The sequence below is a fragment of the Mauremys mutica genome, chromosome 4 (genome assembly GCF_020497125.1).
Source record: "Mauremys mutica isolate MM-2020 ecotype Southern chromosome 4, ASM2049712v1, whole genome shotgun sequence".
In the NCBI taxonomy this organism is placed as follows: domain Eukaryota; kingdom Metazoa; phylum Chordata; order Testudines; family Geoemydidae; genus Mauremys; species Mauremys mutica.
In genome coordinates, this window is record NC_059075.1 from 119,952,887 (window position 1) to 119,970,789 (window position 17,903).

General features: G+C 53.1%; 1 protein-coding gene across 7 annotated transcripts in view; it reads left to right on the top strand.

The window, feature by feature from the left end:
• The window catches only part of SYT7 (synaptotagmin 7), a 169,220-nt gene that overhangs the window by 95,450 nt on the left and 55,867 nt on the right, over window positions 1-17,903 (top strand). For 2 of the 7 annotated variants that reach the window (XM_045014213.1, XM_045014214.1), the window contains exons 3-6: window positions 628-707; window positions 6,798-6,929; window positions 8,029-8,244; window positions 14,248-14,613. In XM_045014213.1, coding sequence (XP_044870148.1) covers window positions 628-707; window positions 6,798-6,929; window positions 8,029-8,244; window positions 14,248-14,613 — 794 coding nt within the window. The remainder of the gene's footprint in view (window positions 1-627; window positions 708-6,797; window positions 6,930-8,028; window positions 8,245-14,247; window positions 14,614-17,903) is intronic. The other 5 variants (XM_045014217.1, XM_045014215.1, XM_045014218.1 and 2 more) reach the window with 5 other exon arrangements.

Below are 17,903 nucleotides of genomic sequence, written 5' to 3' on the forward strand. Positions count from 1 at the left end.
CAATGAACATCCCCCAAAATCCAGCACCCATCTTCAGCTGCACATTCCCCTCACCCTGCAGACAGTGTGCTGATAGAGATGGCACCAGGGAAAGCTCTGGTTGGCCTCATGGGCAACCTGTTGGTTCAAGAATTAGTCACATTAAATAGACATTATTCAGGGTGGGGTGGGGGAGTTTGGGCACTTAAGTCACATGATCTTGTTTCGTCTCCCTGATTAGATGGCTGTTTTAAAATAGCTATCTGTCAGTGGGGGAGAGGACTGCTTTGTGTTTAGGGGACTTGACTAGGATGCGGGGGACCTGGATTCAATTCTTGGCTCTGCCACAGATTCCTTGTGGGACCTTAAGAAAGTCATGTGGCTACCATCACATTAGCCAGCAAAGTGTTTATATCATAATCACTATCAGAGCCAGATGGACAGGGAGAAAACTGATCTGCAGCAAATGAAAACTGTGAGTTTGATTATCTCGGGTACCTGGGGCTCGCAGTGGGCAGACTGGCCTCAGCAAAATTAACAAATCCCAGACAATTCACAGGTTTTAGCACAAGTGAGCCTGTGTCCAAAAATTCAGTCTGAAACTTCTTGGCTCCTACCCCTTGACCTATCTCCCTTCTTTTCCCATAGGGTAAACGTTATAAAAATTCCCTGGAGACGGTGGGGACCCCGGATTCCAGCCGAGGGCGCAGTGAAAAGAAAACCATCAAGTAGGTGCCATGGGACAGCGCGGGAAGGGATGAAAGCCTCAGGTGTTGCCCTGGGGAGTGGTGTCTGCTCCAGGCAGCTTCCCAGGAGCTGAGAACTCCTGAACCCCAAACACTCACACATCCCCACACACTGCACCCTGTACACCCTGCCCCCACACAGCCATGACAATCCACCAACACCCGCACGTCCCTACACACTTCACCCTGTACACCCTTCCCCCACACAGCCATGACAATCCACCAACAACCACACATCGCTACACACCGCCCCATTCACCCTGCCCCCACACAGCCTCAACACCCCACCAACACCCACACATCCCCACAACCTGCACCCCATTCACCCTGCCCCCACACAGCCTTAGCACCCCACTAACATTCACACATGCCCACATACTGAGCCCCATTCAGCCTGTCCCCACAGAGCCATGACAATCCACCAACACCCACATATCCCCACACATTGTGCCCCTGTACACACTGCCTCCACACAGCCACGACAATCCACCAACACCCGCACATCCCCACACACTGTGCCCCATATACCCTGCCCCCACAGAGCTTTAACACCCCACCAACACCCACATATCTCCATAGTCAATCATGACAATTCAACACCTGCACATCCCCACACACTGAGCTCCATTCATCTTGCCCCCCAACAGCCTTAACACACCACCAACACCCACACTTTCCCACACACTGTGCCTCATATACTCCACCCCCACACAGCTTCCACACCCCACCAACACCCACACTTCCTCACACCCTGCCCCCACACAGCCAAGACAATCCACCAACACCCGCACATCCCCACACACTGTGCCCCATATACCCTGCCCCCACAGAGCTTTAACACCCCACCAACACCCACATATCTCCATAGTCAGTCATGACAATTCAACACCTGCACATCCCCACACACTGAGCTCCATTCATCTTGCCCCCCAACAGCCTTAACACACCACCAACACCCACACTTTCCCACACACTGTGCCTCATATACTCCACCCCCACACAGCTTCCACACCCCACCAACACCCACACTTCCTCACACCCTGCCCCCACACAGCCAAGACAATCCACCAACACCCAAACATCCCCCCACACTGTGCCCCATACACCTCACCCTCCACAGCCTCCACACCCCACCAATACCTGCACATCCCCATAGACTGTGCCCCATTCACGCTGCTCCCACACAGCCTTAACACACCACTAACACCCTCACATCCCCATATTCCTTCAATGTCCACAAACACATCCATAGACCCAGAAACTCTGAACATTCCCACACCGTGATGCCTTCAAACAGCCCCATGCCTCTGCACCCCAACACTCCCCAGAGCATTGCCCACACTCCTATGCCTCCAGACTATCCCATCCCACCCCCCCACTCCTGCACCCTCAAATATTCCCGTGCTCAGAGACTCCACACACTTCTGCACCTCAAAATACTTCTTTTAGCCCCACCCCCAAATACACCCTTGTGCTCCCAAACAAACTAGCCCACCACTGCACCCCCAAACTCTCTCACCCATCACTCCTAGCACACACACCTCTCCAAAGGCACACAGCTGCCTAACCCCCAAACACCCCCATCTCCTCCCCTAGCTCAGACACCTCCCTGACACACACAGCCCCCCACACCGATCAGACACCAACCTCAGACTGCCCCACTGCCTCATGTGCACCCAGTCACGACCCACAAACTGTTCTCCCTTGCCCCAACACCCCCCCCTCCCATCTAAACACTCCAGTGCTGCTCCTGTTCGCCAGCCTTGAGTGAGAACAGAGCCTACCAAAGCCAGATCAGGCTTCATGTCTCCCTGCCCGCCTCAGGCAGCAGGCAACCACCTCCTGGGAGCCCAGGGGACTGTCCCCAGGGCTGCGAGTGCTCAGAGCTGTCTCCTCAGGGTGGGCAAAGCCAGGGTCTCAGGTCCCTCATGCCAGGCTTGTAGCCATGGTGGCAGGGCTTGGTGAGGCTGTTAGGCCATCATGCTGCATCATGCCCGCAGGGGCTGTTGATTGCCAGCCAGGGTCTGCTATAAAAGACCAGGTCCTGCAACAGCTAGTTCCCCTGGTTCTTCCTTCTTCCTGCATGGCCCATGTTCCCCAAAGGGCAGCCAGGGCACATGGAGGGGCAGAGATCCTAGCTGCTCTCCACATTGACAGCCATTGAGGTAACCAACTGAATCTGGGCTCTCATGCCCACCCCATCCCAGCCCCGCTGGACACATCCTTCTGCAGAAGCCTGCTTGGCTTGAACCAACCACAATGAGATTTATTCTTCTCTATTCACATCTCAGCACCCAGAAGTCCCCTCTGCCCCATAGAAGGAGGGAGAGGTGCCTCAGGGTCCCCTCTACCCCACAGAGGGAGGGGGAGGTGCCTCAGGGTCCCCTCTGCCCCACAGAGGGAAGGGAGACGTCTCAGGGTCCCCTCTGCCCCACAGAGGGAGGGGAGACGTCTCAGGGTCCCCTCTGCCCTACAGAGGGAGGGGAGACGTCTCAGGGTCCCCTCTGCCCTACAGGGATAGGGGACACCTCAGGTTCTCTCTGTCTCACAACAAGTGGGGGCCCTGCTGTTCACTCGGCTGTCTCCAGGATGTCTCACCCCATTCTCATGCACTCCCATGGTGCGCTCTGGTGGAATATCAGCCAAAGCCAGGACTTGTCTCGGTGCTTCTCTTTGTTCAGAGGCCAAGGCAGCATCCAAAGACAGAGACGCCAGTGGGGCAGTTCCCACACCCACTCTGCAAAGGATGTGGGGCCAAGGGCTGTAATGCGTGACTGGGCTGTGCTGCAGGAGGGCTCCTAGGACGTGTGCACTTGGGTCGAGAAATGGTGTGAAGGGCTAGTGATGGGCCTGGGGTGCTGTAACATTATGCAATAGGGCAGTGCCCACCGGGGCAGTAAGATGGGCCCTCAGGGGAACTGGGCCATGTGATTATGACTGGGCCCTAGGTGGCTCCTACCCACCTGCACCTGGACGGCGATATCAGTCAGCCCTCTGCCTGTTCCTCCCCACACACCCGCCCTGGAAACCTGCTGTTCCCTTCTGTGTGGCCTGCGCGGCTGGGGGGAGGGCAGCTCGCCGGGGAGGGGGCAGCCCTGTGAGGAGGGATGGGTGGATGACTGACGCACTTCAGCCTGGTGAGGGACATTGTCATGTCTGTTGCTCCTCCAGGCTGAGCCTGTCGCCTTCCACTGCCTTACTGAGGAGCGGCCACTTCCAGTGGGCCTGTGGCTGCTTCCTCCTGCCACTAAGCCTATGTGGTGCCTTGCAGAGTTTACGTCATGCCAAGCTCTCTCCTCACCCGCCGTGACCAGGGCTGCCCCTCCATGGGCCTGCCAGTGGTGCAGTTATTGTGGCACTCTGGCTGGTGGATCAAGTATGTGCGCAGAGGGTCCCTGGGTGCATGGGATCTTCCCTAGCATAGGTCCAAGGGTGGCAGCGCCTGTCCTCATATGGGCCAGGGGACCTTGGGCAACATGCCCCTTCACGCAGTGCCCACATGGCGGCCCCGTTGCGTGCTCCAGACCTGGTTGATGTTCCTGACCCCGCTGATGGGTGAAGTGATGAGAGGCGAGGTCCGTGATGAGTCGCAGAGGAGTGGTGTGCAGGCTGCCCCCTGAGGAGAGGAGTCACTCAGGGGACAAAGAGCTAGCCTGAGACATGCCATCCTACACTGCAGACACTCACCCCATCCACTCCTCAGACACTCCACCCTCTCTCTCTGGAAGGGTCTGCCTACTCCCCAAGGGGTACGCCGCCCACTCGAGACTCTTCGCTCTCTCTCCTCGGGACTCGAAAGCTGCCACTTCCCAGAAGCCTCGTGGGTCTTCCAACGCCAGTGACAAGAGACTCTCCAGACAGCTCAGCCTCCGATGCCCAACTAGCTGGCCCTGACTGAGGGAGAGAGCTGCAAATCAGAGAGCCTTTGTCTCTCCCTCTCTCCTCCACCCTCTCTTCTCTCTTTCTCTCCCCACCTCCCTCTTTTCCCTTCCCTGCCTCCCCTCCACTTTCTTTCTCCCTTTCCCCCTTCCCTCCACCGGGTTGTGAGCGAGCCCTGTGCTCCGAGGCTAAAGGCAGTGGCCCCTGGGGCACGCACGGCCCCCTCTCCTCGGCCTTTCATCTCGCTCTGTGTGTTTGGAGAGGCCGTTTCATGCCAGAACCGCAGGAGGACTGGAGGAATTAATGAGGGGAGCTGGGGCTGAGTGCAGGCATGCAGCCTGCCGGGGACCTTTGAAGTCTCTGATGAATTTGCCGCAGTACCACTTGACTTCAAAGGTGCTGCTTGTCGGATCCCACGTACTTCAGGTCGAGCACCAGGAAGCCATTGGCGGCTCTCTGAAGTCAGGAGGCGATGGGTAGATACGGCTTGTCTCTGATCTGTCCGTGGCATGAAGTGACCTATTTAGAGTCTGAGGAGATGTACAGCCAGGCAGTCGCAGTGCACGCCCTGCTGAATCACGCTCCCTGGCTCCCGCTGCACCACCAAGTGGGGACTGACCTTGTCCCACAGGATGGGACAAGAGGGTTACCCTTGGTACAGGTTTTCTAGGAGAGGAGGGTCTCACATCTGGAGCAGAGTGGCATTAGTTCTGGATCCAGCAGGGAGGGATTGCACATCTGGAGCAGGGTGTCAGCTGTGGATCCTGCAGGGAGAGGTTTCACATCTGGAGCAGGGTTTCATCTGTCCTGGATCCTTCAGGGAGGAGTTGCACAACTGGAGCAAAATGTCGGTAGCTCTGGATCCTGGCTGCACATCTGGAGCAGGTGTCAGTAGCTCTGGATTAGAGAAGGGCCCTACATCTGGAGCAGGGTGCTATTAGCTTTTGGTTCTCCACCTCTGCTGTATTAAGATGAGTCCTGGTGATGGACAATGCCTATCTAGGTGGAAGACAGACAGGGAATAAGAACCCCCTGGTGGATTCATCTGCCATCCCTCTCAGGTTTTTAGTGGCTAGTTTCAAATACTAGTCCTGTGTGTCTCTTGAATTGCTCCCCAGGTCCCTCTCCTCTCTCCAGCTCAAGTTTCTAGCAAATCGCGAAGTGATGGCTGAGCAAATCTGACTATGGTCCTGGCTCAGTGTCTCTCAGAGGCCAATCTGGGGAGACCCTGATGGACCATCACCCTAGCTTGACTCCCAACTTTATCAAATGTTCTTAGAATCTTTCCATTCCCCAAATCCCACCTCTTCCCATGCCTTGGGAACTGGGTGTTGAGTCCTGCCAGCTCATTTCCCCCTTGTCTGAAGATGACATTCCCCACACCATGCTGACCTCCAGTGTCTTGAAAGATGTCAGTCGTTCTCCAAGACTGTAGTGGATTCTGCTACTGTCTCAATGCTGGGGGGCTACATTTTGCACTGCCCCATTGCCAGCTCTAGCGATTATATTGCGAGTCTCAAGCAACTGGGTGTTTTCCTGATGACCCCATCTCTTGGGCTCATGAGTCTGTGAGAATCTCAGCTTCTGTGGTAACACCTACAGTGCATTTCCAGCCCAGTAATGGTTGCCAAGAAAGCTTGAGAGCGTGACTCCCTAATACTCCCAAACTGCCTCATTTTTAGGCCAATCTCATGTTTTTGAGGGTGTGCCTCCTGATTTCTGAATGCCTGGAGCCATCAGTTCTGCCATCATCCAGGGGGCAGGATACTTGGGATGTGGCGAGAACTGCCTTGAAGCTGTTCCCAGGGACAGAGCAGGGAGCCTGGCGAGACATTACCAGGTTGCTGTGTCCAGCGGACTCTCCTTTAACCTGCGCTCCATCTCTCTCTCTCTCTCCTACCAGCTTCTGGAGGCGCCTGCTTCCGTCTTTCTGATGCTCTTCCTCCGTTTGTCCCCAGTCCATCCTCCCTCCGTGTGTGCGTGGGTGTGTATGTGTGTGGCAGGCCGATGCTGCTACCGCTGTGGCTTTTCTTTCGCAGGAGGAGACGGAGCTGCTCTCCTTTCTAACCTGGCTTCTTTCTGGTTTTGGGGGGGAGGGGGTTGATTTTTTTTCTCCTTCCTCCCCTCGCAGGAATTCAGATTCTCTCTCTTGTATTTCCCTTTTCTTTCTCCCCTCTTCTCCGGCTGATGTAGTGATCTAGACAGAGACTTTTGGAATAACAATGACAACACAGTGCAGCAGAAATGGAGCTCCTACCCTCCCAAGGAGTTTATACTAAACATTTCACCTTACGCCCCATACGGTGATCCACGACTTTCCCTCAAGTGAGTCTCTCGTTACCTGGTTTGATCATGTGTAGTGAGTATATGCGCAACCCACCACCCACCCACCCACCCTCTCCTCCCCTTCACCCTCCTCCTCTTCCTCTTTGCTCCACCTCTTCTCCCGACACACTCCACCCCCATGGGCAGACAGCCATGGAGACGAGCAACCCCTCCTGCCCTCCCCTCCATCTCAGTGGTTCCCAACCACTGTCACGGGCGCCAGTACTGGTACGCTAGGCCAGTTCCCTGGGCTCAGCCCCTCACTCCCTTAGGCTCAAATCCAGGTCAGAGAGAGCATTGCCAGGGACTTCAGTGGCCCTTCACAAGGCACCGCTGCATCGGGCTGCCCCCTTTCGAGGCTGGACCCAAGGTCCAGGGTGGGATAGAGCACAGCCCACCGAATGGGAAGCAGTGGTGGGCACCGGCTGGCACAGCGGTGGCCTCAGGACCTTATACAAAGCTCACGCCAGCCAGTGAGAAGCTTGCCATTGACTTGGCCAAGGTTCGGCTCAGGCCCTTCACCTGCTAGACTGGAACAGCTGCCCCAATGGATTGGGAACCACTGCCCTAAGTGACTCGCTGAGAGAGGCTAGCGCCCCCCTCCCGCTGCCCCAGGTCCCCTCTGCTCTCCCTCCCCCACCCCCATGCCCCCCTTGTCTGCAGCACAGGATGGGGTTGCGCGTTTGGGTCCCCCCTCAGCGTGTACTCTGCATTTGCACTGTGTGGTGGTGACTCTGGTGCTGGTAAGCTCTCACTAACATGGCTTTTCTCTCCCTCTGCCTGTACTGGTGCCTCTCCTAACAGTTTTCTCCATCGTTTAACCCCTCGTTGTCTATGGGATAACGTAACTTTGCTGCCATCACACACTCACCACCGAGCCGGGGCCGCCTGTTGTTTTTTCTCTCCTCTCCCTGTTGCCGAAGGCTCCCCCTCAGCCCTTTCTTTTGCAGTGCTGATGTCTCTCTTTCTCTCTCTGTCTGTCTGTCTCTTGTCTGTCTGTCTCTCTCTTTCTCTCTCTCTCTCTTTCTCCCCCCACGTGTGGCCTCCTCCCCGCCACCCCCCCCCTCGCGCCCATCCTGGTGGATCTGGCCCACCCCAGTGGCTCTCTGCTGTCGGGCGCTAAGTTGGCCGCCTCTTCCGCTTCGGGGTTGGCGGGGGAGCGAGAAGGACGCCTGGGGGAGAAGCAGCAGCTCCGAGAGGACGGCATGAAGAGCAGCCTGTCTGCCCACAGCGAGCCCAGCAATGGGAAGGCGGGGAGAGGCCGATGGCACACGGTGCAGAGCCACCTAGCAGCAGGGAAGCTCAGCCTATCCAAGTGAGTGAGAGTGCTTCACAGGCCCAGCCCGGCCCCACGAGGCACTGCAGCGTGGGGTCCAGCAGAGCACGGGGTTGGGTGAATATCCTGCTGTTTGAGTGGCTTATCCCCCACACTGGGGTCAGGCAGAGGGTCCAGGAGAATGTGGGGTCATGTGAGGGGATTACCCCACCCCAGTGGGATCGGACAGGGCAGTCTGGAATGTCTGAGATGGCAGGAAACACGTCGTCACCTGATAGGGATTTAACCCCCTGTGTGATGAGAATCCCCTTGATCCTTGGCAAAGCATTGTCATTATCTCCATTGCGGTAGCATCTGGGGGACCCCAGTCAGAACCCAGGGCCCCAGTGTGGAGTCCCTGTCATTGGAGAACAGGTTTGACAAGCACCTGTCAGCACTTGTCTAGGTACACTTGGTCCTGCCTTAGGTAAGGGGGACGGACTGGATGACGTCTCGAGGTCCTTTCCAGCCCTCTATTTCTGTGATTGTGCTAGGCGCTGTGCAAACAGGAAAAAGACAGTCTCCGCCCCAAAGAGCTTACAATCAAAGTAGAAGGCTAGAGACCACAGGTGGGTCTAGACAGGAGAGTTTGAAGGAGGACACCGAGGTGTCTTTGTGGATGTCCATGGGGAGCTTCTGCCGTGCGTGAGGGAGAGAGCATGAAGGGGCCTGTCTGAACATTTAACAAGTGGATGATGGAGGCCCTGGCAAAGTGGAAGGGGATCCGACATCTTGGCGGCATTGGTGAGACATTGGGTAGGATGGGGCTTAGCCGGAGAGGACCTTGAAAGTGAGAAGTCATTTGTCTTTGATGTGGTGGAGGAGGAGCCAGCAGAGCGGTGGAAGGAGATGGGTGAGAACGTCAAAGCTACGAGCTGGGAAAATGATCTTTGTGATGGTGTTTTGAACAGGAGATAAGTGGGGCAGGACTGCTTTTGTCAAGGCCAGAGAGGAGGAGGTTGGGCAAGACGGGGTGCGCGTGGATGAAACTATTAGAGGTATGGATGGAAAAGGAAGGCCGGATCTTAGAGATGGTGTGCAGGAGAATGTGTAGACCCAGCCTGGATGTGAGGACCTACAGAAAGGGCCAAGGCAAAGATGATGCTCTGGTAATTTACTAGTGGATTGCTCCAATGGATGAACACTCCAATATGGAGTCATTGGTTTGTGTAGTGAAACAGCTGGTAGATTGCCCCACTCTTGGGCCATCCCATTCCTACCCTTGGGGGCAGGACCATTCTTAGCCCCATCCCCATGGAGGGGGCTAACAGCAGTACTGACTTCTTGGAGTCCATTCTATGTCCAGATTTGGCCTAACTTTTGCAATAAACTAAATTTTGGGGCCCCAAAATTTTGCTCCCTTAGTCTGATGTCAGAGGGGAACTTGGGGAAAAGTTTGAGGTTTATCAGAGTTAGAAAAAAACAGAGTTTCTTTAGAACACTCGTAACTCAGTTTGGCTTAAAGGTTTTGGACCAGATTCTCGGCTGCTGTACATTGGCGTAGCTCTATTCATTTACATGGACTACAGTGATTTGCATCAGATTGAGGATCTGGCCTTAAATTTCTAATCTCTGTTGGTTAAACTGCCCAAGATCCAGGAAGATACAGACTCCAATGGTGCAGTATTTAACTCAGATACTATGCTGTGCTGTAATTCACTAAATATCATATATAATTCTGCACCCTAACTAGAAATACAGCAAAGTAGAAGAACATATATTGATGTATGGTGTGTTTTCACATATAATTGTGTTGAAATATATTCATTTAAAAAAAAACTAAGGAAATTCCCAGACAAAATGCTTTGTTAAGATGCCAGTAAGGTTTTAATAACATATTCAAATTCGTCATTTAAAATTTTGTTAGAGTCTTATTGTTATAAAGAATAATTTGAAAGCCAGGAAATTGTAAGTTAAGATTCAATTTACAAAAAAAGAGAAGAAAGAAAGAAACTGTGGAAATTCAGAGTTAAGGTTCCATAAATAACCTTAACTCTGTCCCTGAACAACCTTCTGTATCCCTTAGACATTTTTCCAATGGCCCTTTCCATACATTTCCTATATGAGCTACATGCCCCTACTATAGAGACCCCTTTCTGTCTTATGACATGCAAACTGCATTATCGCTGCATTGAAACAACATACCCAGCTACAATCCCTCCTCAAATCCACGCTTCTGGACTGTGCCAAGCAGAGCACCTGCCCCCATCCATTTGATACAGAGTAAAGATCTCTCCTTCCCACCCACAGATGCTCACTGGAGTAAGACAGGACAACACTCACATCACACTTTCTATATATGGTCCCCAGACAGATTACCTGTTCCAGAGAGGACTTGCTCAGGTGTTCAACTACCATGGGGGTGGGAGTAGTGATGGATAGATGGAAGGATGGATATATGCATCGAAGGTGGGATGGATGGATGAGTGTGCATAAGGATAGATAGATAGATAGATAGATAGATAGATAGATAGATAGATAGATAGATAGATAGCGGGGTGTAACTAGATAGATAGATAGATTTGACAAACTTTTGAAAATGACTTGAAGCACTTGGCACAGGCACCAATCTATGACATGTGGTTAGTGCATTTAAGAGTGGGAAATGGGACAGAGTTAGGGTGTTTGAGAAAATTTAGCTCTGAATTTCTAGACTGTAATTGCATTGTCATGAATTTCCCCTTGGCTTTGTCTTTACTGCTTTTTTAAATACAATGTCCCCTGTTTTAAGAAGGTTTCTAGCAGAGGGAATTGATCTGCTTTACAGACCTGGTTGTATTTTAATGAAGTTCCTTTTGCTGGGGAGTAACACAGCCGCTCCTATAGCTGACACCTGTGATGGGGCTCTCCATTGCATTGTGTGTCTGGAGGAGGTCGACCTTCACTCGCTTGTGCCATAGGAATAGCAGTATTGTGGGAGTGAGAGTAGGTACTAGCAGATGCCAGAGTGCCAGGTGTGCTTGATGCCAGGTTCGTACAGTCCCCTCTGCATCAGAAGCAGCTCCCATGCGTCAGTTACTGCTGATAGAAATTTATATATTCCGCTGGCTCAGGGCCTAGACCAGCCAATTTTAGTTTCCTGTGATTGAGAGGTTGTAAATTGGACTAATTTAGGATTTGATAGAAAACTGAAATGAGGTCGCCGAGCATGGAAGCGAAGGCAGCGGCTGGGAAAGGCCCATCTCTGCTTCATACCAGGCAGCACAGGGGCCGCCCTTGGGGACTCGTCACCCAGATGGCGTTGCTCCTTCCGAATCACGTTTGCCAAGGAACCCAAAAATATACACCAAGCCAGAGGCAATGCCAGCTGTGTGACACACCTCTCCAGGGCACCTGGGTCTTTGAGGCGGACTCTCTGCTTATTCAGGACTTCACTTTTTCTCTTTCCCTTTATTCTTTCTTGATCTCTCTCTTTCTCAATCTTACTTTTTTCTCTCCCTCTCTCCTTTCTGCTCTCTGCGTGATGCACGAAGGCGCAGCTTCACCATTGTGTTTCAGCCATAATTACAGCCCAAACCCACATGGAAAGTAGACAAGGTTTTCCTGCTGCTGCCACGGTGGAAGCGATTCCCCCAGGGCCCGGCTGGTATGTGCCACGGAGGTGGCATCTGCTGCCACCGTGGCTGGGCTGTTCTTCCTTTGTACTCTTGGGAACCATGCAGGGTCTTAGGTTTGAAATGACCATCAGGGTGGATGCTGAATACCCTGGCCTCACCCCAGCCGGCTGCTACAGGGACGTCTCAGCCGAAGGCATGTCCTCATGGCAGCAGCAGAGCTGGGGGACAAAGAGGTTAGTTGGGTCCTGGCCACATGCTCCTCTGTTCAACCACGTTTAGCTACCTGCTTCATTGACTGTCCAGCTGAGGGTCTAACTGGGTGCTCTGTATGCGTGCACAGCCATGTGCTCTGCCTTGAGCCCAGCCATGTGCTCCAGGTGCATGCTCTCATGTGACAGCTGTGTGCTCAGCAATGGGCTTTGTCAAATATCCAGGAACTGTGTGCTCAGCTGTGGGCTCCATCATGTCTTCAGCCAGGTGCTCCATTGCATTCCCAGTTGGGGCGCTAGCCACGTGTTCCATCGTGTGCCCAGCTGTGTGCTACTTTGCATGCTCAGTTTTGTCTGGCTGTGCTCTACCCTGTATCTGGCTGTGTGTTTATCTGGGTGCTCTACCCTGTATCTGGCTGTGTGTTTATCTGGGTGCTCTACCCTGTATCTGACTGTGTGTTTATCTGGGTGCTCTGCCATGTATCTAGCTGTGTTTATCTGGGTGCTCTGCCATGTATCTGACTGTGTGTTTATCTGGGTGCTCTACCCTGTATCTGGCTGTGTTTGTCTGGGTGCTCTGCCATGTATCTGACTGTGTGTTTATCTGGGTGCTCTACCCTGTATCTGACTGTGTGTTTATCTGGGTGCTCTGCCATGTATCTGGCTGTGTTTGTCTGGGTGCTCTACCATGTATCTGACTGTGTGTTTATCTGGGTGCTCTACCATGTGCCTGGCTGCATGTTTAGCCGTGTGATCACCCATGGGTCTGGCTGCATGGTTAGCTAGTTCAGGGGTAGGCAACCTATGTCACGAGTGCCAAAGGCGGAACGTAAGCTGATTTTCAGTGACACTCACACTGCCCAGGTCCTGGCCAGCAGTCTGGGGGCTCTGCATTTTAATTTAATTTTAAATGAAGCTTCTTAAACATTTTAAAAGCCTTATTTACTTTACATACAACAATAGTTTATTTATGTATTATAGACTTATAGAAAGAGACCTTCTAAAAACATTAAAATGTATTACTGGCACGCGAAACCTTACATTAGAGTGAATAAATGAAGACTCGGTACACCACTTCTGAAAGGTTGCCGACCCCTGAGCTAGTTGTACCATTGCATTATCTTGCCATGTGCTCTGTCCTGGGTCAGCTCATGCGCTCCGTATCTCATGCCCAAATGTGCCCCTGTCCCCATGTGGGCAGCTGGCTGTATTTTTCAGCTGTTCCACCAGCCCTTTCCACCAGGGTTCAAACATTGCACCTGGCCATTGTCCCTTTGGAGTCAGTGATGCAGCCCTGATTTACCCCGGCTGAGCATCTGGCCCTTAAATGCAGAGCCATCCCGAAAGCTAAAAAACACAGATGCAAGAGACAAGCAGGCATCTTCCCCCTCTCTGCAGGGCAAAGGAAAGCTTGAGTCCAGGAGCTTTCACCTCATGGCTGGGCTTTGGGCTGCCTCCCAATTGGCACTATGCCATCACCGGCATGTTTGTGGTGGGGGCAGAGGAAGGGGCAGCCAGTCAGGAGAGAGAATACTGGGAAGTCATTGCCCCATGCATGCGCCAGGCCTGACGTTGCTGCTGTGCCCCAGGGAATGTGCACAGTACACTTGAGGGGCTTCTGTGGTGTTTGACCTTGGAACATGAGTGGCTGGGAATGCGCCTTTTTCACACCAGCTTGGCCTGAATTTTGCTGAGGAGCCCAGTTCCAAGACTTTGGAGAGCCCCCAACCTCACAGTCGCTTTGAGGGACTGAGTGGCTGCCCAGCTGCAGCCAATGGGGAGAGAGGCGTTTCCCACGTGACTGGAAGCAGCACAGACACTGGGGGGTTCGCCTTCTCGCAGCAGCCTAATTAGTTCAGAAAGGAGGTCGGCCGGTGTACTGAGAAGGCGCAGGCTTCCCGTGAGCCGAGTGGGAAAGGAACAGGGACAGCAGTATCCCCAGCGTCGGTTCACGGGCACGGACATACCAAGCCCTCAAGGATCGGACAGAGTCTAGGAGACATGGAGTGGGGCGGACGGGCAGGCGAGATGGCCATGGGGCAGAGAGCTTGCGCCTCTGGGAAGGCAGAGACAGGGCCAAGACCTAGAGGGCCGGCTTGCTGGTTCCGAAGGCCCCCGGCAGAGAGCGCGCCACGCTGGGGCATCTGCTGTCTAACTCTCTTCTTTTGCTTCCTCCAATTTTGCCCCTTCACCTTCTTCTCCTTTCTTTCCTCTCCTTTGCCCTCCCCCTCCCTAAGTTTCGAGGACTCCACCATGTCCACAGCCACTACCCTTGAGTATATCCCCACCTCAGCAGGAGACCTGAAATGCCAGCGTCCCCGCACGCTGATGCGCCAGCAGAGCCTCCAGCAGCCGCTTAGCCAGCACCAGAAAAGCAACCACAGCCAGCCCACCACCAGCCAGAGCCTGGGGCACCTACAGTCTCACACCAGCTCCTCTTCCAGCGGCGGCAACCCCCGGGGCCGGAGCAGCCAGTCGCGGCAAGGGGTCTCGGCTGGTTCCAAGCACCGGACGGCTGGCGGCCGAAGCCGCTCCAACCCCGGGAGCTGGGACCACGTGGTGGGGCAGATTCGCAACCGAGGCTTGGACGTGAAGTCCTTCCTGTAAGTTCTCTTTCTCTTCTCTCTCTCTCTCATTTGTTTCACCTGCTCCTTCTTTGCTAGCCAGTGGCAGGCACCCAATGCCATGCCGGCCACTGAATTTTCCTCTCTCGTGGGCAACGCCACCAGCCCTCTCACTGCTCTGATCCTTATTTGCACATGGCAGAGGCAGCTGTTACCCTGTGTGGCTCTCTGTCCCCAATCCATGAGACACTGAGGAAGAGAGGGGCTCTCTCTCCTTCCTCTCCCTCCAAATGTGTCTGGGGAAAGGTTCTCTCCCTCCCTCCTCTCTGCTCCCATCAAATCCAGTCACTTTACCCCACATATCCAGTAAAATCTCAGACTAAAGCATTCTGTGAATTTGGCTGGAGAGGAACTTTTGGGGCCCAGCCCTCCTGCCTCAGGGAACTACTAAGTTCCATCCACTTCCTTCTACCAAAGCAGGAGAACAGGCCTGTTGAGTCCGTCTTAGCAGAGCTGCTGAATCCTGGTTCCAAAACCCCAGAAACTTGGGGAACTGCAGGTCTGGCTCCTCGCTCCGCATTTGCCTCACTGTCTATAGAATGGGCTGAACCAAATCCTGGATCAGACCCGGGAGAAAGTGCCCGTGTGGTCCTGGATCCATCCCTAGGTGCAGCTGCAGACAGTACATGATCTTGCCTTCAGGAGAGGAGAAAGCCTGTCAGCTCAGGGACAGGAATTCTCTTCCCGCCGTGGGGTGGACTCTCTTTGTACTGCTTGGAAACTAACATTCCCACCATGAAGGAGGCAATTGTCTGTGCTTATCCATGGGAGTGTTAGCCCGCAGATCCTTCACGGCTGTGATCCCTAAATGCAGCTGTGTCAGAGCAGCTGGAGGCGGGCGATCTCTCATCAGTTGTAAATGCGTCTCCTATCAGTGATGGCTTTTACATTCCCAGCGCAATGGACTAAGCCGAGTCCCTCGCTGTCACTGTATTGCTGCTTATGACAATCTCACTTATCTTCTGAGCATGTGCCCCTCCCCTGCCAATACTCTCCCAAGGTGCCCTGCTCTTCCATTCACTCTTTAGCCAGTGGGGATCATATACAGTGGGAACCACATTGTAACTCCCATGGAGTGTATTACACGTTGGGCCAGATCTTCGGCTGGGGTAAACTGATGTAACACCATTGGAGTGAATAGGCCAGATCCGCAGTTGGTGTAAGTCAGCATTGCTCCCTTGACTCAGTGGTGGGTGGGAAGGATGGTCTGGTGGTTAGAACTCTGGACTGGGCTTCAAGAGACCTGGGCTGTTCACTTACTCTGCTCTGTGCCTCAGTTCCCCATCTGTGAAATGGCATAATGCTTCCTGACCTCAGAGCAGTGTTCTGAGACTAAAACCCATTAGTGAGTGGGCGGTGCTCAGATGCCAGGTAACTACTTAGATGGGTAAGGAACCACGCTGACTGACGCCAGTTGAGGCTCTGACTCACGGCAGGGAATCCATCCTGCCTAATGGAGGGCACGGAGCGTCAGGTGTAATTCATACGTAAAGCTCTTTCAGATCCTTGGATGGAAGTTGCAAACTCACTACACCAATGATGGTGATCAGAATCCTTGGGGTTAATTTGCTATTAATTCAGCCAATTCCGTGGCTGTTCACACCCTGCTCAGCACCAAGGCCCTTTTACCTCCTGGCCTTAGCCTTAAAGATTTTCATAGCAGGCTCCATTTGCCTGCTTCCTGATTTATAGATGAATCTCATTAGCCCTCCAGAGGATTATAGACCTCTCTGTTTGCACAGCTTCATTTGCTTATTCCAGCCTTAATTGGTTGAAAAAAGTACCCACAGAAAGAGAATGAGCTGAGCAGCTCTATTGCTTTTGCCCTTCAAGGAGCACAGCCATTTAGTTCCATTACTTCCAAAAAAACATTAACTTTGTTTTTCATCTTGTTTACCATCAAACTCCCGCTCCTCCTCATTTTAATGCACATGCATTTATTAACCTCTGGAGGCCCACAGGAGGCTACACTAACGAGGCTGCGTCATCCGTGCAAAGCATCCTGGGATCTCAAGTGGGTGAAAACGCTCGCTGCTAGAGAGGGAGCTGAGCCTTTAAATAGCAAGGCAGGCATGCCAGTGCCCCCCCGCATAACCAGTAGGCAGGAGCGGAGTGGGCTATTCTGTAGCTATGCAGAGCACAGAAATATCTGCCTAGTATTGCTTTTCCATGCAAGCAGTTGCTGTGGTTGACATGGGGATGAGTTGCCCATGAGGGAAGCTGGTTGGTGTGATCAGAAATGGGAGAGGATGGAAGCTTGGTAAATCTCTAGGAAGATGTGATCCAGACTAGGAGAGCCCCAGCTTTATACCTTCAGGAAGGGGCGATCTCCAACTGCTTCCCAATGGGACCCAGCACTTCTGGCCCTCAAAGGGCCCAGAATAATGGACTTTAAATCTGTGGCATGTTCAGGTACATGCATGCTAGTTTGGGTTCTTTCATGGCTCTCTCTGAGCCCTGAGCAGTCAGGCTCATGACAGGTGGAGGAATACAAAATATAGTCCCAATAAAACAGCTTAAAAAAATCTCTAAAGCTTTCCTAAAATGTCCAGTATCTGTAGGAGACTCAAAGGCTCAGCTGGAACTTGGTTGGGATGATGTGCCTGTCTCACCATGTGCAATGCAGCCATCCCAGACTCACTGATCAAATCTACATTGCACACCGGGCTAGCCTGCATTCCCTGTCTCTAGATGCAGAGATGAGTGCATGCCCTAGTTAGTATCTGGTCAAGGTCTTTCTCTTTCTTTCTCACTCCATTTTGGTCTGGGGGATCCTCACTCTCTCTCGGGGGCTGGAACAATTTGTATAGCAGGGTTGCTGAGAGCCATTGAATGAAACTGTAAACCCTGTATATGATGGAAATGATGTCAAGCCAGAGGGTGCAGCAGCACCCTTAGTTCCAGCACCTATGCATTCTCTCTCCCCTTCTTTTCTCTCTTGTGTATGTCTGGAGCCAATTTCTCAATCTCTCTTGTCCTTCCTTCTGTCTATTGCAGTGCAGTTCTGAGATACAAACCATGCAGTAGAAGCCCATCCGGATCTTCACTAGCTCTGTCTGAGCTCTCTCTCATCCCCTGCAACCATTTGTAGCCCCTCCCACTTGGTCTGGCCCCATGTGACCTTCCATAGCCCTTCCCACTCTGTCTGAGCACTGTCTGGCCCCATGTGACCTCTCCTTCCCCCTCCCACTGTCTGGCCTTTGTCTCACCCTGTGTGACCTTTCTCAGTATTCTCCCCCATCTGAGCTGCCTCCCATTCACCCAAGGAA